The 24,104-nt window shown below is 40.4% G+C and overlaps 1 protein-coding gene across 1 annotated transcript in view; it reads left to right on the top strand.

The window, feature by feature from the left end:
- Positions 1-12,091, top strand: part of LOC104495259 (teneurin-4-like) — a gene marked incomplete at both ends in the record, with an annotated part of 38,564 nt that extends 26,473 nt beyond the window's left edge. Inside the window, 3 exons of the mRNA XM_010138208.1 lie at positions 2,063-2,233; positions 6,716-6,930; positions 11,881-12,091. Coding sequence (XP_010136510.1) covers positions 2,063-2,233; positions 6,716-6,930; positions 11,881-12,091 — 597 coding nt within the window. The remainder of the gene's footprint in view (positions 1-2,062; positions 2,234-6,715; positions 6,931-11,880) is intronic.
- Between the last annotated feature and the right edge of the window lie 12,013 nt (positions 12,092-24,104).

Genomic DNA, 24,104 nt, shown 5'->3' with positions numbered 1-24,104 from the left:
CTGGGTAACGCTGTGGTCCGTGGAGTGGTCCAGTCTGGATGGCATTCTCCAGCAGCAACCAGTACTGACATTAGCACAAAAACTGCGCTGGTGGAGCGGTGCCTGAAATGCCTCTTAGGGCTTGTGAACCTGTGATCATGGAGTAAGTTAAGTGAGTTAACAGACAATCACATTTTGATGCCCAAACAAGCGAACTGAGTCAGTCCTGCAATCTGCTATAGTTCTCTTTTTCCTTTCTGTGAAGTAGAAATAACATATTCCTGCCTGATGAGGTTTTATGAGGTTAATGGCTGTGAAGCGCCCAGGCACTCTGATGATGAGGGCCGTATAAACATGAAGATATTATGCAAACATAGCAATGCCAAATGCTCGATGCAAATTCCTTGCTCCCAGCCTGATTTTCTCTCTTCCCTTGCACAGTTTCTCTGCCAAGTAAATATCCTCCTTTCAGATGAAAATACTGGCCCCTCTGCCTGAAGTATCTTGGTTGAATTGCCACTTGTGTTGCTGGCACTCCTCCTTGGTATGCATACCTGTATAAAGATGTTTGAGTTCTGAGCAGGTCTTCAGGAGACCTTCCTCGTTGTGCTTCCTTGCTGTTGGGGAGGTTTAGAAGAGTATTTTCTTTCTTAATGTTAAGACTTCATTAATAATCCCAGTCCCTGCTTATGTGGTCAAAGGGAAGTTTTGCTCTCATTGTGTGTAGTGATGTTGCAGTAGTGCAAAGACAAGGTAATTCACGTTAGTAAATGGTAGGTGACGTAATTGAAACCAAAGTGGAAAAACCCAGTGACTCTGCTAAATATGCTGGTTTTGGAGAACTACTCAGATGATTTTCAGTCCTCTTGAAAAGATTGTTCCCGATGCATGTGTTTAAATAAACTAACCACTTGTCCCTGAGAGTATTTGCCAGGCTCAGATGCATCTTTGTGAACACAATGTGAACTACAGGCAATGGATGCACTTTATTTCTTCACTGGTTTTGTGTGCCATAAAAGGCTGCAATGCTAGTGCCGTTGTATAGGCTCTTTGAGAAATTATAGCGTAAAATATCAAGGCATTGCTTTAAAAAAAAAAATGTCACTCCACATGTAGCAAATATGGGATCATTTAGGTGTGCAGAGCCTGAAGCTAAACTGGATACTGATTGAGTACGAAATGTTTATGTTGGGGATGGAAGAACTGATATAAGAAGCCACATTTTTTTGCTTTGTGTTTTCAAGGGGCAAGTACTAGTCATATAAGCATATGATTTTCCACACTCCCCATACAGGTGTTTGCTTTTCAAGTATTCTGTCTTGTTCCTTAACTTCACTTGTCTTTATGTAGTGCCTTGAAAGAAATTCATGTGTGCACTGGATGGCTTTGCATGGCCCAGAAACCTGCAGAGAGCCATGCCCTGATATCACACAAATCTAAATGACACTCCTTGTTTTCAGATCTTGACGATGTATCTTTGATCTGAAGCTGTATTAAGGTGTAGTCATTATCAGTCATGGTCATTCATGTGCCTGGTGCAGAGCACAAAGGCATGTAGGCAAGATGGATCTTAAATTGCTTTAGTTTTTACTTGGTCTTAGGAAGAACTGTTGGAGATATCTATAAAAGATTCTGTATAACTGGTAGATAAAAAAGAAAAAAAAAGAACTTCTATAATACGCTACAAATAGAGCAAAACAAACCAGAGTGAGGTTTCCTGGGATTTATTGGTATGTTGACAAATAATGCTTCTTGTATTTCTGTGTTCACTGCATTGTCACCCCAGCCTTGGGACCTTTCTGAATCACTGTGCCTGCTTGTTCTCTCATGCAGACCACAAGCCAGGAGTGGTTCTGCTGGAAAAAGCAGAGTGGATTGGTCCAGGTGGTACAAGTTTAAGTGGGTGGAAAGACCTAGGGAGTCGGTGTGGTAGAATCAGCAGGGGCTGTCTGATTACACGAATTCCATCCTTGTCCTAAATCAATGACCACTAACAAGACAAAGTGAGGGTTTAGAAAGGCCCCCTGTAGTTCTGAAACTCTCCCGAACAGAAAAAGATGACTTTTCTCATTGCTCACCACAGCCATGCACCTGTTTGGCCTAAACTGGCACCTGCAGCCGATGGAAGGGCAGATGTATGAAATCACGGAAGACACAGCCAGCAGTTGGCCAGTGCCAACGGACGTCTCCTTATATCCTTCGGGGGGCACAGGGTTAGAGTTACCTGACAGGAAAGGCAAAGGAGCCAGTGAAGGTATGGTTGGTGTGTGTCCATGTCGTGAGTCTTCTGTCTGCCTCTGAACTCCAGCCATCCAATCTCATGTTCCATTATCTTCAATGCTGCCATCAGGTGCTTTTTCCAGTCTTTCACGTCTAGAACTAGCAGTTGTCAGTCTTTTTTCCATATGTTTCTAAGTTTCTATGTCCACTGATGTTATAAAACTGTGTGCAACCCTAACCACACATCTAAGGTATTCTCCAGGTGGAACCCTCTACCATATCTCACAGGCTACAGAAAGCCATCATGAAAACCCCGCCTTGAGAGGCAGTTTTCATGAGAAAAAATTGTGTCTTGAAAATTAAACAATTCCTGGAGCATTGGATCAAGCTTTCTCTACAACAGTACAAAAATGTTTGAATTCGCCTGCTTGTTGCCACCTAGAACCAAACATTTTGACCACCAAAATATTTACTAAGAGTTATTACATTGTGAGTTTTGGCAGTCTGAAGTTGGGCATCGCTTTGCAAAAGTAGACAGATAAAAGGCGTGGTCTCCGCAAAGTATTACCCGGTCAACAGCTTGCAATTTTAACTGAAATTAGAAGCATCCAAAGGGGCATTAATGCAGCAGTGCATTATCCAGCAGCTTTGCATCTTACTGTGTTTTATATAGAGACAACACTGCCAAATGTACCTGTAAGCCCTGCAGAAGAGAGGTGTTTTATCCCTCCCAAAACTTAGATGTAGAAATGAGAAATTCAAATTTTCAGAAAGCTCTTTGGTTTATATGTTGAGCTTCTTTATACGAGGTTAACAGGTTCCAGAAAAATTGAAGCCATTGGCTATTTTTAGTAGCTATTTTGGGAGAGGAAGTTTTGTGAGTAGGAGATAAGAAATACACAACTGTTCTGGCAACTCATTGAACTCAGAGGTTTCCTAGACTTTGTCTGAGAGCCTGTGTTTACATGTTTCGTTTAAAGTAATAGTAACATTTTTTCTTTAAGAGCTTATCTATGTCTATTAGTCCAAATAAAAGCCATAATTATATGTGTTCCTTAGAATAGTGTATTTACAAGCAGCTGATGGTTGACATCAAGTTGCTGCAAGGAAAAATCATCTAAATAGGTTATTCTCAGCAAATCTTACTAGACAGTACAGCAAGCTGCAGATACTCCTGCTGTTGTAGTCAAAAATACTTCATGACAGATCGTTTTTCTTTCCCCTCTAATTTGCCGTATGTTTTATTTTTCAAACATCTAGTTTTGATCTGTTTCCTTTTAAAAGTCAAAACGGAAATAAATGGGTGTATCCAAAGCTGCCGTCCAAACCAAAGACCTCCACCTGAGCTGTGCTCACAGTGACATCAGCAGAAGTTTCTACTGCTGTCAAAAAGCTCTGCTAAAAGAGAAAATACCCCAGTCATGGGGTATGCTCCAGCATAGCCTTTACCTGTGTTTAAGCCCATCTCTGTTTAGCAAAGCCCTTACTCAGTGCTTACATTTAAGCATGTAATTAACTGCAATTGAAGTCAGGGAAATGTAAGTGAGTTCTTAGGTGTTTTGAGGAGTCCGGGTACCTTGCTGTCAAAAATACAAGCAGCTTCAGCAAGACCTGAAGTGAAATAGTTCATTTTAATATCCAAATAAATTAGGAATAGTTGCTATGGCAACTAAAAAGTTCAAGGTAATTCATGGAAAGAACAAAGTAATTGACAGCCCAATTAAGAAGTCAGACCTGAAGTTAATTTTGAGGAGTCAGACATTCTGATTAAAACCTCATTTCTGATTAGAAGCTGAATTGGCTTTCTTATTGCCCTTTGGTTATGAAGTATCCAGTCCTTGGGGCCTGATCCTACTGTAGGTTAAAACCTGATGAAACGTCAATGGATTCCAGGAGCTGAATTCAGGCTGGAGAAGAGAGCCTTTGGGCTTCTGTATCAAGATAAATGTCAACCAGTGACAATGTAATACAACAGCTTTTAAGGTATCAGCTTCTCAGACACCCAGCTCCCCACCAAGAAAAGACCTAAACTTCGCGTGAACAAACAATTATTTCCATAAAAACATGTTTTGCAATCACAGAAGCATTTTTGCTCCTGTGAGCAAGCACTGTACAGGCAGAGTAGGTTCTGCACTCATCTCTACACTGCACATCTGTCTTGCACAGCAACATCTATCCCATCAAATTCTCACCTTCCCTGATTCACTCCAATGTACAATCTTTATTAATGAGCAATCAGAGTGCATATCAAATACTTTAGGTTTTCATCTGAATTGCTAAGAATCTATAAAACGTTTCAGCAGTAATCAGAAAAAGACATCCTTCATTCAACCCCAAATGTGTGATGTCTTTAGCTCTTTTTTAACAGAATCCCGAATCTTTTCATCTTACAGTAATGGAGTAACAAAGTTTACATGAGGACATGGGAACTGTTTCCTTTAATCCTGACAGTGCGAAAAGTAATTTTTAGTGTCCCAAATAATTATTAACAGTCCAGTGGATAAAGTAATCCCCTTCGGAATCAGGCGACTTGGTTGTCATTGTACAACTGCACACTGGCAGCACAAAACGATTCTGAAAGGATGTCCATTGACCCAGCCTGCTTCTGATTACCTCTATTAATATACACTGTGATTAAAAAAGAATAAAAAGTCACAGATTTTCCCCCTGTATTTATTTTAATCTGCTGAACAAAGATAAATGAGGATGTTATCAAATTACCAGAAGCTCTTCTGCTACAAACAGGTGTATTCCTGCACTTTCCAGATGGGGCCAGTATGTATAAAACTCCTGCCACAAGACAGCACAGAAACGAAATATGCCAACAAGTCCCACTCCAACAGCAGACTTAAGCAATTCCTGACTTTCAATCGGGGGTTATGCTTACTGGGACCAAAATTTCTGCTAAAAATTTTACATAAGTAAATTAAAAAAAAAAAAATAAAAATTAGCTCATATCTTCTCAGTTAATATGCATACAATTTCTATGTGGCTTTTCAGAGAAACCTAACAATTTACCTCTGTTTCTCCTACAGAATTTATGGTGGGATGGTACCTGGAAAATTTAAGTAAATGTTGTAATTAATGTTATGTAATGCTAAAGGAAATCTTATCATTTAAAACAATAAAATAAAGGGTTGTTCTACCAATCACCTTTTCAACATGGCAAGTAAATTCAAAGACTATTTGACTTGAATTCATGATGAGTGGGAAATGATATTTTGGTTTCCCATTTCCCAAATGTAGGTTCAGGAAGTAAAAAATCTCCCTATGTGATTTTCCCATGAAAGATTGTATGTACCGGAAAGTTTCCTTCTCATTTTGTTAGAATTGCTTGAACAGTAAAACACCGAGTAGTGCCCTGTAAGGACACGGAGATGAGACAACGAGTTTATTTAAATTTCTAAAATGAATAATTAACCCTTGTTGGTGACATGATACTCTCCTTACTAAAGCCAAAACCATTCAGGTGACAGTCCCACATTCTTTTCAACTAAGTGTCCTTAAATAGAGGCTGTTTGCTAAGCAGTTGCTGCCTTCATCATCTTTGTGCACTGCAGGCAAAGCTGTGGCCACTGCTTATAGCAAAGGCTGTGAAAGCAATCTTCTTGTATTTTATTTTTCATTCTGCCCCTCATTCCTTGGACTTCCTTTGGGTCCAAATTTTTCAAAGAGCTCCCAGTTTGGAGAGCTGTAAGTGTATGAATTTCTAACCTTGAATTTCTCGTGCGTGTTTTCCAGGGATGCCGAGCTCCCTGCTGACTTTCTTGGACATTATGGCATGTTCTGATTGGCATCCAGCCACCCAGGCTCTCCAGCCTGGTAGTGGCTTTAAGAAACAGATGTCTCCATTTGCTTGTATTCTGAAAGATGGATAATCATGACAGACTTTACAGATTGTATTGAAAGCCAATTAAAACCTCTCATGTTTCATAGTAGATATTACTCAAGTGCAGTGTATGGTTTTCTTCATTTTTCTCAGTCCTTTATTTCTTTAGCTTTTTTTGGACTGTTGAAGAAATTCAAACTACTGTTACCACTGTCAAGAATTAATTTAATAGAGAAACGTTTTCCTTTCCCCACGCAGGCATTGTTCATGCTGCTGTTCTCCACACTACCATTCCATTCCGTGGCACATGTCTACTTCGCTCTTACTACACTTCTCTTTGCAAATGTAATGATGACTTCTCCATGAATTTATATTCATTCAGGCTATAATGTCAGATGATTTATTCTTATCTTCAGAAGGTAATTACACATTCTCTGATGTTAGAGTTTACACAACAGGCCATTTTGCTCTTCCCACATTCATGTTTTCAAACAAAACAGTTACTGAAGCCAGGAATAACCCTGCTAGTTTTCCTCCCATAATTGTATGAATTGGCTAGACAAAGTACTCTGAAGACCTCAGGACACTAATAGACTGTTTCTCAAGATCAGTGTCAGAGATACCAGTATGATTGGATTACTCTGGATCTAAGGCTAATCCAATATTTTTGTTCCTGTGTTTTGGCAGGAAAGCCCAGTAGTTTCTTTCCAGACGACAGTTTTATAGACTCTGGAGAAATTGATGTTGGCAGACGAGCCACACAGAAGATCCCCCCTGGTATCTTTTGGAGATCTCAGGTGTTCATCGACCACCCAGTGCATCTGAAATTCAACGTGTCTTTAGGAAAGGCTGCCCTGGTTGGCATCTATGGCAGAAAAGGCCTCCCACCATCACATACACAGGTAACAGGACCTCATTTCAATTACATAACAGTTGTGTTAAATTGTATGTTCTTACAGATTATTGTTTTATTTCACCTATTTCAAGAATTTGTTGCATGCTTGCAAGACGTTAAAGGTCATCTCTCCAAAGAAAGATAATCAAGTGACAGTTGTAAAATGTGCACACGTAAAGCTGGTGGGCTTCAGGCACAGGCAAAGCAGGCAGCTGCCTGAGGCAGCAAGCTGCCAGAGGAAGAAACGGAGTTTGTGAGTTGGTGGTCACTGTAGGTATCACCTGGATGATTCTAGCAGCATGAGATACCACCTTCTCCAACCAGTGCCTCTTGTAGCAGCAGCCACACTCAAACTACATCAAAGACTAATCTCTTAAACAGTCTCACGTATCTCAGGTTTGTGTCTCCCTCTTTCAGCCTCTGACCTTTCCCTTCTCACGGTGAGAGCAGCAAGACCTCAGTCGCTCACCCACATGGGAGCAAGATTCACGATTGTCTTTTTATGATGAAATGCCACCCTTCGCGTTATGCATGTTGTCTGTCAGATTAGACCAAGATTGGTCAAGGGCCGGTAACTGGTGTATAAACAAACAAAATCAAGTTTTTACAGAAAGCCACTGGCTCATTTGGGCAGAAGTCAAGATACAGTTATTTTTCTGTAGCTCTAAAATGAAAGTGGTTGCTTTTCTTGATACACTTTGACGAAAGACATGTCAAGAAATCACTTTCTAGGAAAAGCTCCAAAGAGCCATCACCTTCAATAAGGTTTTCGTACATTATTTTCTCTACTTTGTATTTCAGTTTCTAAGCTGTTTTTAACCATATTGATTAACACATTTGGGCATAACCCATTGGCAGTGCAAAGCATCTTACTCCCACTTGCATCAGCAAGTTATCTAAGTTGAAGTTTATATTAATGTTGTAACTTACCCTGGCCCCCTGCTATTGACTGAAAAGTCCAGCAACCAACACAACTATATGAGATTGATAGAAATATCCTGCCTTTATTTTCTTTTTGAACACACAAGTATGCTTATTACAATCTTTCTGGGTAATACAGTATTGTCTACATATTAACCCACCTGCAAATTATTTATGTCAAAGAGGTGTCATAAATCTACACTTTCTCTTGCACACTTTTCTACAGTATTAAAATATTTCAATAGGATCAACAGGTCATAAATTCAGTGACACTGTCATGCTGTTATTGTTCATTTTTAATCAGACTGTTTTTATTGTGTTATTTAAATAAAAACTCAGATCATTGTCATGTAATACAAACTGCAGATCCTAAGTCTGTATTGATTTTACTTGATTATTATCATTATTAATTTCTGTTACAGAACAAGAACAGTTTCAATTATTTAAACAACAAATGTAAAATCTAACACCTAAACCTCAAGTCTATTGAATTTACAACAAAATCTTTAAGTGTAGCAGGGCACTGTACCCAGCCATGGAAATGTTTTAAGCAATAAAGAAGCTCACAATGACTTCACCATTGCTGCTGTTTTTTATTTAATCTCATTTTTGCTGGGATATTCTAAGGGATTTGTCAGTGGTGGGACCTTTTCCATTTAAAACAGTCTAGTCATGTATCAGTTGAAGCCTCAGCTGAGACTGAGCTGTGGTATGTGGGATGTGGCACATGTTTGTCAATATTAATATGCTGGAGGAGGCAAAACACTTGCTCAGAATCCTTTTAAGTGCTACTTTTATTTGTAACCACTAATTGAGAGGTGCCAAGTACATATAAAAATCATTACCTGGACCAAACCATCACCAAAAATTATCAGACGGACATTTTTATTCAAACAATAAAAATCATAGTACACTAATAGAAACAGATCAGAAAACCCACCCTGTTCTGAAGAAACAGCTTCATGAAGCTGCAGATATTGAATCAATATTGATTTATTACTCGATAATACTTAATTTAGTCTTTAAATTATCCTTTTTCTTTGATTTATTATTTTATAAACCTGCCGTTCATTAAAACATTGTTCTCCTTTTGTATAATTGTGTATGATATTTAATCTCACCGTAATTTAGGAGTCTTGGGTGTCATTAAATAGGTAACCAACACAATTCTTCTGTGTTGAAATTGTAAACTTCCCTCTCATAGTTAATAGATATTACACAAATCTCATCTTTTTTTTTTTTTTCTGCATCCCATAGATCTATGAAATGAGTTTGGTATTTACAAATTTTGTGAGGAATTTCGTAAACAAGACTTTGGCAAAATGTATGCTTAGAACAGTGATTAGACATTCCCCCCAAAGATTTTAATAAAGGGTCAATTATTTTTCCCCAGCCTATCTAGTTGATGGCAGTAGGAAAATTCTAGCTGATAACATGTTTTCTTCAATGTTAGGTATTTAGATATTTCTTCTGTTTAGATAATCCGTCTTCTGTAGTGCAAGCCATAACATAGTGTGTTCTCTTTCAGGATCTCTGAGTTGATCTCAAGGCTGCAGACCCTTAGCGTATATTCCTGAATTTAGTAAAATGTTAGAAGACATCTTTATTCATGCTAAACCAACAAACTATTCCAGATTCCCTGGGAATCTTTCTCTGTCTGTGGTGCTCTGTCTTCTAGTTGAGGTTGCCAACAACTGTGAATGCTAAGAAGTAGGAAGAAAATGCAAGCTCCAAATTTCTGTAGTCTTAGAAACAGAAAGTGCAAAAGCCTAAAATAGTTAAATAATGTTAACTACAGGCATTCATTCTCAGTCTTCTCAACAAATCAGAGTAAAATGTTACATGATTTTATTGTTGCCTGCTAGAATTTATCTTCCTAGATCAAATAATTTTTTAAACTCTTATTAACGTGGGTCAAATTTTGTTAAATCAGAAATTTAAGGGATTGGCCATCACAGCTTTTGGGAGGCATTTTTCCGTTTGTATAATTTCAATTGAATGACTTGGTATTTTATATATGATTTTCTTGCTTGCAGTAACTCTTATCGTATATTAAAAATCTCTGAATTAAAATGTAACAGAGCACAATACACTTGTCATTCAGTTAACAGTTCCAACTAGTAACTAGTAACTCTGCAAAGTCATCAACGACCACAGCAGCATCTTGCAAATATTTATAAAAGTAAACTTTTAATTTTGGCAGGAAGCCCTAAGTAAGCATAGCCCAGACTGGACTGTTAACAGCAGCAGCTCACCAGAGCTGGATGCCTTGAAATTGTTTTCATCATCTCACTAAGCTTTAACCATCTCCATCTGGTACGTAGCAAGAAATGGGTGCTCATTAAGGCACAGTCCACAGGGCATTTCTCAGATGTCAACTTCAGGGTGAGGCAGATCACGCTCTAGAAGTGTGACTTTCTTTGACTATGTATCTTTTTAGATGTTACCTTTACATTGTATTTTTATATTTTGTATTTTTATATTGCTTATTTTTATAATTTGTGTTTGCATTATATTTTTTTCAAAACAGAGATTCTGTCTCTGACAAAACTATCTTGGATGGAAACCCAAAAGGGATGCCCTTTGCACCTGCTTCAGCTTCTATGTTCTCAAAAGACACTTCAGCACCAAATTTGAGAGATCTATATACTGAAATACAGGAAAAAAATGACAGCAAGGCTCAAAAGTTATTTCATGTAAATAAATAATTAAAATAATCTAGGAACAAATTCTGTCATTTCATGTGCAGGTTGTGTCACATACAGCTTATTTCTCAAAATGTGGTTAGAAATAAACAATATTTTTAACTTAGCAATGACTGCAGAGGAAAGAACGTGTCATCAAGTCCTTATCTTGGATGACTTTGAAGACCAGACAATAAAATAACAGAAGCAACCAAACTTTGCTACAGTAAAGTCAAATGGGATAAGGAGCCTAAGTACTCTTGCCGCGCTTGGCCAACCCTCCGCAGCCTTTCAATGCAACAACGTTTACTGGTAAAACAATAAGTGGTGGTGTTTCTTTCTGTCCATTTTCCTCTTTCTTGCCAAAAACTACGAGATGATTTGACCAACTAAGAGGCAAAACCAAATGAAGTCAGGGAATAAAAAAGTTAAGCTGTGCCTCAGCTGCTGGATCCTGCTCACATGATGTCCTGCTCACCTAAACACTCGATAAAATACAGACTTGATAAGGCTCAGTTAGCATTTGAGATGTCTGCTACACTTGTATCTGACTTCTCCCATGATTATATTACCAGACAAAATACAATTATTACAGAAAACCAGTGGAAGTTATTTAAATAAGGAACTAAAGGTAGTTGCAATATTACTAGCAAAATCGAAGCAGTTGTTCAGCTGATGTTACCCTGGCAAGAAATAAATACTTCCCTTTGAAGAAAACTTCCAAAAGCCACCCCCTAAATGGGACTTTTATATATTACTTTACCCCTTTTCCATCTTCATTTTCCATAATCTTTAGCCAGATTTGCTATTGCTTTAAGATAAAACCCTTGTTGCCTAAGCAAAATACTTCTGCGAAACTTCCACCAGGATTTACTTAAAAATGCCTCTTTTCCTTGGTCACCTGTAGCATTTCTGGCAAGCAACCCAGTTAGGTTGGATACATTTTTCTGTCCACTTTCCATATTAGCCAAGACACAAAGAAGCTAACAAGCTTCTTACCATCATATTTACAGTGCAATCCAGGCATGGTCCCTGGACCCTGTGCTTCTGCAGAATGAGAACATACCAGGAGGGGCAATATGCTCCAACATTATAGATAAAGATGATTTCTTGATCCATGTAATTACAGAAAAATACAATGATATACTTGCTATTTCCAAACTGGTTACTTGCAGGTAGTCCAGAAACATGCTTGAGTTACCAGAGAAAATCCTGTTTATGATGCTTCTGTAGATGGATGTTTCTAATACTCAATGCAAAGTTTGTCTGTCTCGCTCAGAAGACAGACCCAGAGCAAGAGACTAAGCTTGGGGAAGCCTGAAATACAAACACCCCTCTTTTTTATGTTTCAGTTTGACTTTGTCGAGCTCCTTGATGGAAGACGTCTACTGACACAGGAGGCGAGAAGCTTAGAAGGACCTCAGCGGCAGCACAGAGCTTTTGTGCCCTTGTCCAGCCATGAGACCGGGTTTATCCAGTACTTAGATTCAGGAATATGGCATTTGGCCTTCTACAATGACGGCAAGGAAACGGAAGTGGTTTCTTTTCTTACTACTGCTATTGGTAAGGGTTTCCTCTATTGTTCCTTAGCTCCTACAAATGCCTTGAGGCCCATTATTAACACACAAACTTGAATCACGTGGCAGCTTTGTGTGGTTTCAGAAACAATGCTCATACGGGAAGTACTTAGCAACAGGCTGACTACTGTTAGGCCCAAATACCTCATAAGTATTTTCTAGGCCTTTTTAGTAAACTATATCTCCAATGAGATTCCACTCATTGCCAAAAGTGGATTAAAAGCTTGAAAATTCCTGCTTAACTTTTTTCCTTTGATCTTTTTTTTTTTTGATTGGATGGAGTTTTTTCTCTCTGTGATGCAGTGGTAACATGAATGATTGAAGAGCACACGGCTACACCACACAACAGTTTTGTCCTGCCTGTAAGCACCATCAAAATTGCTCAAGCTAGAGTTCAGGCAGAGTACTGGGGTTAAAACTCCAACAAAGAGCACTGCAAGACTTGGTAGTAGGAACCACAGTAACAGGAATCTCTGTTTCTCTTTGTGAACAGAAAGAAGCTGAGATTTCTTAAGAACAGATTAACTAAACAGTCTCAGTTTCTCTGGCGGTAACATGCCCTGGCAGTGCAGCACAGAGGCACCAATTGTTGCCGTCCAAGGAAGAAAGGATGCTGCCTGTGGGCTGCCTGGAAGCCTGGTGCGCGGGGTATTCTTCCTTCACCCTGTAAATATCAGAATCTGTTTCTGATTCAATAACATTTAATTTCAAATTGGACTGAAACTGTTCATACACCATAAAACTAGCACTCAGCTTTCTTCTAGCTGCAGTGACTGTTAATGGACTTTTTTGCTTTGCTGAAAAAAGCAGACTCATTCCTAAGCTGCCGTTAATCCCTCTCCCAGAAGAGGCATTGGTGTTGAGTCTCAGCTGTCTGCAATAGTTACCTAAGAGCTATGGGCTGTAATTTGTCTTGGCAGGTTAATTAAAAGTTTAGGTCTTATTAAAGCAAAGTCATTAAGATCCCAATATTCCCTTTTAGCGCTAAAGTTTATCTAATGCAGAAGTGGAAACACTGCCGTAATACTCCATGTTGAATTTAGAACCTGGCAATGTGCATGTTCAATCCTATTCGCAGTTAAGCAACACCAGAAACAGTTGCATGTTAGCGTGTAGAATTGAAGTCTTGCTCTATAGAATGTGGTTTTACTTTCATTCAGTTTATTTTAGCAATCTGAGTTTTTACTTACATCAACCACCTTCTGCCCAGAACAACCTCCAGGTATTATTCTGAAAGCAACTTTTTTTTTTGCTTGTCTAAGAATTTCTCCAGTTTAAAATTTCCCATCACAGGACAATTGGTGAGGCTCTCACAGCACAAAAAGTTTTTAAAGCACACTCACGAGTTGATCTTGTTTTCAAAGTAATGGTGGGGGTTCTTGCAGGCTTTTCTTTTGACCTCATTGCACTAACATAGGGGAAAAACTTATAAAAGACAAAACATTTTTAACTTGCCTTTGAATAGTAGTAGAATGGTAGGGGTAAGAAGCATGTCAGACTGTCTTTAAGGCAATCCAATTTTATTGTGTTTATACTCTGCTGTACCTTCATGATCACATGATAAGCAATATAGTCCATGCTATATAGTCCATGCTATGTAGTCCATAATATATTCTGTATTTTCTGTTGACCTTGAATCATTCTGTGTTTTAGTACAAGGAAGTTTTCTTTTGCTATACAAGAGAGAGGTTTGCCCACTGGCAGGTGTGTATCAACACAAACCCGTAATTACAGGAAAAACTGTTTTGGTACAAGCTTGGAAACCCTTTTGAGATAAGTAAAAACTTCAGCTAGGAAGATGCAGCTTCTTGGTTAGAATTTGGACAGAGAAGTGCAGCATTTTTATAAGTACCATAAAAGAATGTATATTCATAAGTTCTGGCAAGACATAGCTGCTAGATTTTAAGTCTGTAAATACTATAGTACTGTAGTGTTATTAATTTTTGTTAGTGCCAGAATAAAGAGGATACAGCAACCTGACACAGTGTTTATGAACCAGGGAGTAAAACTGCAATGCCAAGCAAATAAAGCAAGTCACATGTGAAGGGAGCCTTAGATCTATCTGTGAGGGGTGAGGAACCTGCAGAGTGGTTGTGTTGACCGTCAGAAGCAAGTTGCCATTTAATTTGATTTCTGTGGCAGAAGCATGCAGAAAAATCTCCCTTTATTAATGCACTGACACAGAGCTTACAGTGAGAGTGTTTGAGAAGTACAGCTGTGATGAAGGAAGAAGTAGGATTTGGTGATCTGAGAAGAGGACCAGCAACCTGGAACTCCTGAATTCTGATTCATGTGCTAATTCTGACCCAGCCTGGGCTCATGCTTCAGCCGCTCACCAGGCAAAACTGAGGAGAGTGACATTGCCCCAGAGATGCTGCAAGGGCGATAGAACTGCTGGGAAAATGCATAAGCATTAATTAATAATCATGGATAATAGTAGAAAGCACAAAATTTATGATGGTGATCATAATAATCAGTTCATAAAGCCACACACTGCAGCCATTCCTTCCAGCAAACCTCCCCTGCGAGTGAGGGCTCACCTTAGCGCAGCACTACAGCTTTTGCTTCAGCAATAAAAACGTTGAATGGAAAAGGTGCTGATTTTCCAACTGTATCCGCTACGTTCCAACAGGCTGAACTTTTCAGAGACACTAAAATTATTGCAGGCTCTACATGACAATATCCACTGCAATTACTGTGCAGTGCTTGTCTGGAATGATTTGGCCTCCTGTATTCTAGAGGAAACTGGAGAAAAATGGGGGAAAAGCTCCTGTATTCCCAGTTTGATGACACACAGTTAATTTCATAAATTGTGAGGCTGTCCATCACTCAGGTTTGGAATCCAGTGTAGTAATAACTAACTCTACTTGGGAACATTAGCACTGATTTTGTGGGCAGAAGATGGCAGTTTAGCCTGTTTTCTGAAAGAGTGGGTAATCATCATCTGATTCCAACTCCCCAACTGAAGAGTTGGGTGGTGTCAAAATGTGATAGATGCCCATTAGATGCCAGTGCTCCTCAAACCTGCGGAAAACGCAGCATAACAATGCCTGTCAGAGCTTATACTGCCGCATAATGCTGGCAATTCAGGTGGAGGAGAAAAAAACATTATTCTGGGAAAGTTTTCAGCTTTTAACAGCATTTTTATATTCCATTCCTCTGAATTACAATGCGAGACATTCTGAAGGAATGGACAATCAAGGTCTTTCAATAATACATTAACCTTTTTGTAAATTACATTGGTGGCACTTCCTGAAATTTCTAATAGAAACACTTCTCTGAAAATCACCCTTTGGACTTCACCTCTGCCTGATAGGGGTGATTTATTCAGTGATTTATTCAGAGCAATCTTGTATAAGTGGAGCAAAATAGTAGGTTGAGGAATCAGCTGGAATCAGCATATCCGAGATGAAGATGTTGGCCAAAAATCTGCTCAGTAGAAGCCAGAAACATCTGAGAGCCTGAAAACAGCATCTATGGAGTCACAGAGAAAGTGTCTTCCAGCAGCTGTTTCTGCTGAGCTCAGGCAAGCTTGACTGTGCAGGGCCACTGAGAAACCAAAAGGGAAAGCAAAGTCACCTGTCTGTGAGAGGAGAGGATCTCTGTTTCCAAGCATGTCACCCAACAAGCAATGAGAAACACATGTAGAACACCCGTGAGAGGATGTGAGGCTTCATCTCGCTTTTATCTTCAGCAAGAGACAACTCTCAAGTTTAAGAAAAGAGCTGTTGTCCCTCCTGCCCCCTCTACTATCTGTGAAGAAAACAACTGTGAGTACTTTCCTCCATCAAAGAGCAAAGCAAACTGGTGGTGTTATTTATAAGGGGCTGCCAGCACGTTCAGCTCTTTGCAGTACACAGCAACATGCAAGTTCCCTTCCTGCAGCAGCTGAAAATACCACCCACTCCTGAACAGTCCCTCAGACAGCAGCTCACTTGTGAGAAGGATGTGACAGAGGAGCGCTTCACTGGAGGACTGAGCTTAGAGAGGATAGAAGAAATTACAGGGTACAGGGGCAAGCATGGGACTGGGAACCCTCCTTGTGTGAATGGTGACAAGAATGACTCTTCCTTAGCTCTGAGAGAAAATGCCTTTGTGTTTAGCTTGTTCTCAACAAAGTAGAAAGGAAGAGCCTGAGTACCTCAGATTTGCTTCACTTATTTTTGCTGCTTATGTGTAGGGTAACTTAAACTCTATTAACTTCCTGTTCAGAGGGGATGCATAAATATGATCCACTTGCAGACTCTAAGCCATTCACATTATTTACACTTGCTTTGCTAATGTCCGGAAAATCCTAAAATGGTTTCATGTAAACATTGAGGAATCAGGAGACTGTGCAGAGTAACATGGGGTATGATTAGAGTTCTGTATTATTGTCTCTTTTAGATCCATAATACCTGAGTTACTTGACTTAAAACTCCCCCGTGTATGATTAGATCTTCAGGATTCTGAATGAGGAAAAGTGGGTTTAATGTGGTTTAATTTTTTTAAGGAACACCTAGAGGCAGCCTTCCAGTACCTAAAGGGGACCTACAAAAAACCTGGAGGGGAACCTTTTACAAGAGCATGTAATGAAAGGACAAGGGGCAATGGCTTCAAAGTGAAAGAGAGGAGATTTAGATTAGATATGAGCAAGAAGTTCTTCACTGTGAGGGTGGTGAGACACTGGCACAGGTTGCCCAGAGAGATTGTGCATGCCCCATCCCTGGAAGTGTTCAAGGACAGGTTGAATGGGGCTTTGAGCAACCTGCTCTAGTGGAAGGTGTCTCTGCCCATGACAGGGGATTAGAACTAGATGATTTTTAAGGACCCTTCCAATGTAAACTATTTTATGAATGTTCCAGCTGCCCTTTTCTTCAGCCATATGCAGCAAAAGACACTGAAATTTTAGGAAGTACTTTTCTGAATCAGTTAAAAGGTTAATGATTCTCCAGCTGCTCCATGAAAGTGTTTAGTTACTGCAAGTGTTGCTCTCTCCTACTACATGAGTATGGTCATCTTAGCCTTTCCTCTGTTTCACAAGAGGAAATTCTGAGCACCTTGTGGTAACTCTCTACAGTATCTTGTTCCTTTCCAGACCCACAACTTCTTTCTTCCTCTGCATGGAAAGAGAAATATAGCAGCATGGGAGACCCATGGCAAGGAGGAAAATCACAACTTCATTTTTGATGCTATTGATCTCTCTCCTGAAAAATACCAGCAGAGCTTTGCATGCTCTGCAAATAAGTTTTTTTTGCCTTCAGCACCCTCTGTCCCATTACAAGCCCTTGCCTGACACTCTATCAGGTGGTCAATGCCTTTTTGGATTACCTTCTTGTTGCCATCTCTTTTTCAATGCTTCGTTTTCTGCTTTCAGCTCTTGACTCAGTTTCTCTGAGTGTGGTAAAGCTCGTAGGTCTCAGCCAGGTAGTATTTAGAAAAGATACAGTCCCTCAGTTCAGGTAGGAGCCAAAAAGGACATTTTTGAGTCCCTGCAAGGCTGTGTTAGGATTTTTGTTGTTGTTGTTTTTTTTTCCTTGTGAATTTGGTCTCATGAATGATGTTAGGTCATCAGGTCTGCCTGATTGAAAACATACACTTATCACAGACTAGGTTCGGATTATGCTGCAACACTGCAAGGTGTCTTCCACTAAACTGGCCACAGGACTTAAGGTCCTTCAGTGAGAACTGAATTAGCTCATGCAGGAGGATGGCAAGAAGACAGGAGATTGCCATCTCCATCCTAGCCAGATCCAGCCCAGCCCAATAGGTCAGGTATCACCTGGAGAGACAGAGATGTGGGGTGAACTGCCTCTGAGCGTTCTCTGAGCTGCAAGAATTCCCATCTCCAAGCTGATGTAGTAGTGCACTTGGTGAGATTTCACTTCTTCATACAGCCTAGGTGTAAAAGTCATCTCTTTGCTTTATAGGGCCTAATAAAAACCAAGTGAAGCCTGAGCCTGGATCTGGAGATGGAAAAAGGGCTGTGTGGAGGCAAAACTGTTCATGTTAGTTTGCATTCTCCATGCCTAGAGCTTTTTGTTTTCTATTCCAAATAAAATGGTGATGATATTTTTAGATGGATAATGATACATCCTTTAAAACTTCAGCAGCTAGAAGTGAACGGTAGCTTTACCAGTGCCCCCCTTAATCTTGTTGCCTTTTTCCCAAAAGTTGATGAACAGTCTCATTTCCCAGTGAAGTGAGCCAAGGGGATGAGCATGTCACAGAGCTGGAGTTTACCTCCCTGTCTGCCTTTCTGGAGGACTACTAACAGATCAGGCATTGCTCTAGGTTCTGAAATCCCCTTCAGCTTCAGCCAGTAATGCTTGTACATGCTCCTACGGCACATCATTCCCCAACGCTACCTGCAGCTTCTTCTGCTGGAGTTGCAGCTCTTCCAAGAAACCTGAAGTTGGACCAATCATTTCAAATCTACATGTTATTTGTGATGACCTTTTTTCTCTCTATAAGTGTCTGAAACAATTCTTACATAAGAACGCTTCTTCCCAATCCACAACGGCAGGCAAAATTATTATTTCAGGATTTTTCTTTTGAAGACGTAAGGCACATCTCATCAAGGGGAAATTAGGGACACATCTCAAAGATAATTAAGTAATAAGAAGCCTGTAAAGGTCAGATACTTGGCTGTTAAAACTTCCACAGCTGCTCTTTCCACACAGAGCGTATCTCTTCATTGATGCTCTGTGAGTAAAAGCTAGCAGCAGAAAATTACAGTGTGTAAAGCTTTAAAGCAGAGATTGAATAATTGATTTAATGTTACACTTGAGCTTTTTCTTGGTTTGGTTTTTGTACAGTCTTCTTTCACTAGATCTTATGATTATAAGTGATAATTTGGGTAGGCTAAACAGTCAAGCAGGCATATATTTTCATTTCTTTTGTTGCACAAAAGCAATTAAACCATGTGGGAGATTACTTGGATGCCTATAAGTGTTTGTCTTAGTAGAAGTTAGACTGAATATCTTCAGTGATTGAGATTTTGTCTGGTTTGGATCATACTTTAAAGCAGTAGAAAAATGAAGGTAGATTTGCCCTCTGGAAAACCTTTGCCTACATCTGTACTTACATGGGCTGGTAGCCCTGAACTTGCGTGTCAGTGTGGTGTTTGCAGGCAGGCAAGTTCTCTTGTTCTGACAGAGCTTCTACAAAAGGCTTATTGATTGGGGTAATTACTTTAGGTTTAGGGTCAAAAAAAGGTTTATTTAATACTGAAGTTAGAGCCTTTCTCTTTCTTTCTGTTATTTCTGTCCCTGTTATTCTGTTCAGTGTTTTTTTTCCGAACAGCAGAATCCTGCTTTAATAACACAGCACGTAGTGCTATCCGAGGGTTTCTGGGGAAATGTGTAAAACAGTGCATATGGTTTTCGTTTTTACACTTTTGCATACAGCTCTTTCCATGCCCTGCAGACTGCAGGCTAATGTAAGCACAGCTTGTTTTATTCCTGCATCGTATTACCGAGCTGCCAGAACAGCTCCGCGCAGACTTTTCTTTCCATGAATGCTCCCCTGCTAAAGCACAGAAATAAGGTTGTAGGAGTAACTCATCCACTCTGGCAAACAAAAGGGGAACCTTTTCTGTGCTTGAACAACAGACTTTTTAAAGACTTAATTTTCCAAAGGCTGCATTAAAGTGTATGTACTTGAGTGGTTTTAATTGCCCACAAAAGAGAACAGACACCGATGGCATTGGCATCTCAGGAGTTACTGGACCAATGTCTGCTTTTGCACAGGGACTGAGTGGGATGAGAAAGACATAGACTATACAGTAACACCTGGCATATATTGACTCTTTAAATGATAATGCCTGGTCTGTGTGTTTTATGTGTGACTGCTTTCTTTATTTAAGTGCTGCAACAGCCTCAGAAAAATAATTACATTAATTATGTTAAACTGATTTCTAGAGGGTTTGCTGGAAGCTCTGAGGAGGAGCGTGATTTGACCAAGTGTGTGCAGCGAGTCTGCTAGAGGCAGAAACAGGGCCATAAATTGTGCTTTTTCTCTGATTCTGACTGAAGACAACCAAGAGCTCAATGCAGTTGCCTGAGCACAGACAACCAGCAGCACCTGAGATGCCCCAGGGAACTGAGGGCATCTCCACAGGAGGGCAGATCTGACATAAAACCTAGACAAGGCTTGAGTCCTTCTGTAGCAGTGGCTGGAGACCAGGCAAGCCTCTACCTAACTGAACCTCAGACATCACCCATTCCAGCCAGTACATCCTCATTTATCAGGCTGGATATATTTGCTGAAAACTTTGTGTAAAAAGGAACTTAATCTTCAATGAACGCAAAATTACCAAGGTTTCATGGCATTTGTTCAACCAAACGAGATCACATCTGAGGTCCTCTCTGTGTATGTATGCAAGAATGGTTTGGTTTTTTCCTCTTAGAATATACCAACTTACAACATCGTTTAAAATGAAACTCGAGGCCAGCTTTAGCCTTGCCCTAAGCTACAAGAGCAGAAATTGTAATGTACTGAATGTGAAGCAACTTCCTGCTTGCTAGTGCAGCTCCAGAAGTTGAACCCCGAAGGCTGAATAACTGTTGTTTCCTGTATTAGTTTGTAACAATTTATGAGACTGGGGAGGAAGAAAAAAAAAAAATTAAAAAACCCCCCGTTCTTTGCAATCCCTCGGGCAAAATGGGGATATTAAAATTTCATTTTCAGGACTGAAATTTGGGTTTAAAAATATTCCAGCTACAAAAAAGGAAAACTATGAAGAAAAGAAACATTCGCAAGGTGTCTTTCTAGATCTCCGTGGCCTTGTCGTACATATGTTACAAGTATGAGATTGAAGTGTTATTGCACTTAAAGCTGCATTGTGGAAGGAGGAAGAAAGCTTCAGCCCAACAGCTACTCATTGTTTAAAAGCATTCAGTGAATTTTTTTCCCAGTTGACTTCTAACCTGTGATCACATATCAACTGATTTAGAACAGAAGGGGTTTTCAGCTGCTCAGTGTACGATTCCTTAAGAACGATATTAGACCTTTTCATCTTTTAGTATCGCTCCTGTTCTCAGGGAAGGAAACAGTGTCCCCTGTATATCCCCACGAACAGCAGAAGTACATTAGCAGGATTTTCTAAAAGTTGCCTTGACTGGTGAAGTCAAAGGAGATTTTACCATTAACTTAAATGATAGTATACATAGCCCAGTCCCAAGTGCTTTCAAAATCCCATTACACCTTACAGCTTTCAACCATCTGATAGCTTTAGATTATAAGGTCTTCTGACCTCCAGGACTCCTGTTCTTGGCAGGCCCCAGCTGCCCCGTGCCCGGGTCTGTGATGTCCGGAGGCAGAGCAGCGACTCTTTCACAGGCACCCCCTTGCCGTGGGGAAGGAGCTTGCGTGCCCTTGTGAGGTTGAGAGCTCTGCTGGTGGTGGCATGTGCCTCCGGCGGGGTCTCCCAAGCCTCACAGGTCTCAACTGAAGGGTCAGACAAAGTGTGTCCACGGGCAGGATGGGCTCACTAGCCTTCGGGCAACCATTCTAGGAGAAGGACAACTCTGACTCCAAACCCGGGCAGATGGAGCTCGTTTAGCCTTGTAAGGCATCCATCATCTAAGAGAAGGACACTCTAACCAAACCTACGACCTGAGGACTTCATTGTCACTGTCCAAGCTCACTAGGCCCTGGCAGATGAACCTCAGGTGTAAAGGGTGGAGCCAGTTCCACACTGGCACGTTGTGCCTCACCTAAAAAATCCACCACGCAGACCTGAAGGGTGCACTCATTGCTTGCAGTGAGCATGGGAAAAGCCCTTCCCAGATCTTCATTTGCGAAGCCAAGCCGTGATGATGATGATGATGAAGGTATTCTGCACTGGAATGATTTCTTCTTAAAAAGGAAGCAGTAAGAGGAAAGAATGAATCAGCAAGATAAAGCTCGCTCTCAAAGGACAAACCAAATCCAGGCCAAATGTGGTACACATGTCTGCTGAAATGGTCGAGCTTGTTCTCTTCTATTCCCATTTAGTCCTTGTTTCTGACAAACAGAAGTTCAAAAATAGTGCACAAAAAAAGCTGGTTTTTTTAGGATTTCCAGCTGGGCTGGAAGTTGAATGTGCTTGAAATCATGTGGGAAAGACTGATGTTAATTGTGGTGAGAGCCAGTCGAGTACCTGGATAGATATCTCAAGCCAGGCCTGGAAGCAAAAGTACAGACATCTCGAGGGAAAATGTGCTCACATGATGTGCTGTCAAATCTGGCAAAGGCAGCAGCTCTTGATGGTGTCAATAGGCAACTTAAACTCATGCTGAACGCTGAACCTTTTGTGCTTCACCATCACCCTCTAAAACAATCCAGCCTTCAGAGTCACTGCTGGCCAGAGCAGGGATCTGCTGTCAGTGCACTGATGGAGCTGTGCGGGATCTGCCTTTGGAAATTGCTTTTTTCTTTTAAGTTCTTACATAAAAAGCATGGGGGGAGAATAACATGCAACTGGATACTGTGATCATTGTACTTTGCTCTGACTTTACAGAATCAGGGGTGATTTAAGGAGCTGTTTAAAGGACTGCCTGCCTGTTGCCCTTTTCCTAATTTAGCATCCTTACAGCTGCATGTGAAGGTTAGAGTTCCACTGGGACATGACAGAAAAACAGGGTTATATGCATGGAGTTTTAATTAAAACAGACCTCCCAGCCTTCAGAAAAAGAGGAAAAAAATCAAAATCTGGCACAACATCAAGTGGCATTAGCAGTATCAGCATCGCACTTGGTGCCCTACAGAAGAAGGAACTGTGAAAGAGCACTCAGAAATAATGACGGAGTTTTCATGATGCTGTCAAGACTTTCACATCCCTGGCTGCCAGGTGTGGATTACTTGAGCTAGAAATGTAAAAACCTTATAAAATACAAATGAAGCAGAAAAATCAAAATCTCAGCAGGTGAGGATGTACCATCAGAAGGAATCAGACCTTTCAAACTTCAGCTGAGGAAGGAAGAGGGGGGAACAAGAGAATACCAGACCCAGCATTTCCATGTTTGTTTTGTTTCCAGGGCACTTTTTTCCCCTTTCTTTTTTTTTTTTCCTCATAATGTCAAGTCTGATGTTTTGAGATATCTGAAATCTGTTTTATCCCCTCTCACCTCCACGTCTCCCTTGGCATTGTTATCACAATTACAAGGGCAGGTGACAGTTCTCTCAGCTTAGAATCCAACCTACCCTGTAGTGAAATTCAATTGAGGAGCATCATTTCTTGGAAAAATAAACAAGACTGCAAGCTCGGCAACTGGGAAGTAAATTAAGTGTGTTCACAGAGCTTCAGAAGCTTCTTCGGCTTTCTTGTTATACTGCCTGACTGCCTATTAAAATTATTGCTAACGTAGTCAGGGCACTGACAGGGAGCATTTTGTCAAAGAGAGACGTTATTGCAATGAGCTTGTAGGTGACAGCTTTATCCTGGACAAGCAGGTCTAGGAGAATGAGTATGTGGCTTTCTAAAGTTGTTCTGGTGCAGCAGCAGAGAATAAGGTGAAATAATGTGATGTCCCTTCAGTCTGCCATGGGTTGTAATTCATTGTAGGATGAGAGGGGTGCTGTGTGCTCCTCATGGCCCTTTTGCACCCACGTGTCTCGCACAGGGGATTTCAAGGTTAGACGTGAACCATGGAATCTATCTACCTGCTGCCCTGCTCCATGTGCACTCCCTCCCTCACAGCATCTGCTTTAGCCAGGGAAAAATGACTAGACAGAAAATAAGTCAGTGGACAGTCTATTTCTTTCTGCATGACAGCAAATAAATGTGTTTATTTGATACAGTAAATAGTTCTCTAAATATTTGGTTTTACCTCCAGTATATTTTTTATTTACTTTAAAAGATATAATTAATGCATCTGTATACTCAGAAGGCTGACCTTTACAAGGGAAGGATAGAACCTTTCATGACACCAGGCAGTATATATACTGTATAGCACTGGCTTGGTAGACTGGGAGACATGGCAATTGACTTCCAGCTCAGCAGCTTCATGTATCTTCTCACTGGCACAAGAGGGAAA

Source organism: Buceros rhinoceros, unplaced genomic scaffold (assembly GCF_000710305.1).
Source record: "Buceros rhinoceros silvestris isolate BGI_N320 unplaced genomic scaffold, ASM71030v1 scaffold30526, whole genome shotgun sequence".
Taxonomy (NCBI): domain Eukaryota; kingdom Metazoa; phylum Chordata; class Aves; order Bucerotiformes; family Bucerotidae; genus Buceros; species Buceros rhinoceros.
The sequence above is the reverse complement of the archived record's forward strand: the minus strand, read 5'-3'. Positions and strand labels throughout refer to the sequence as shown.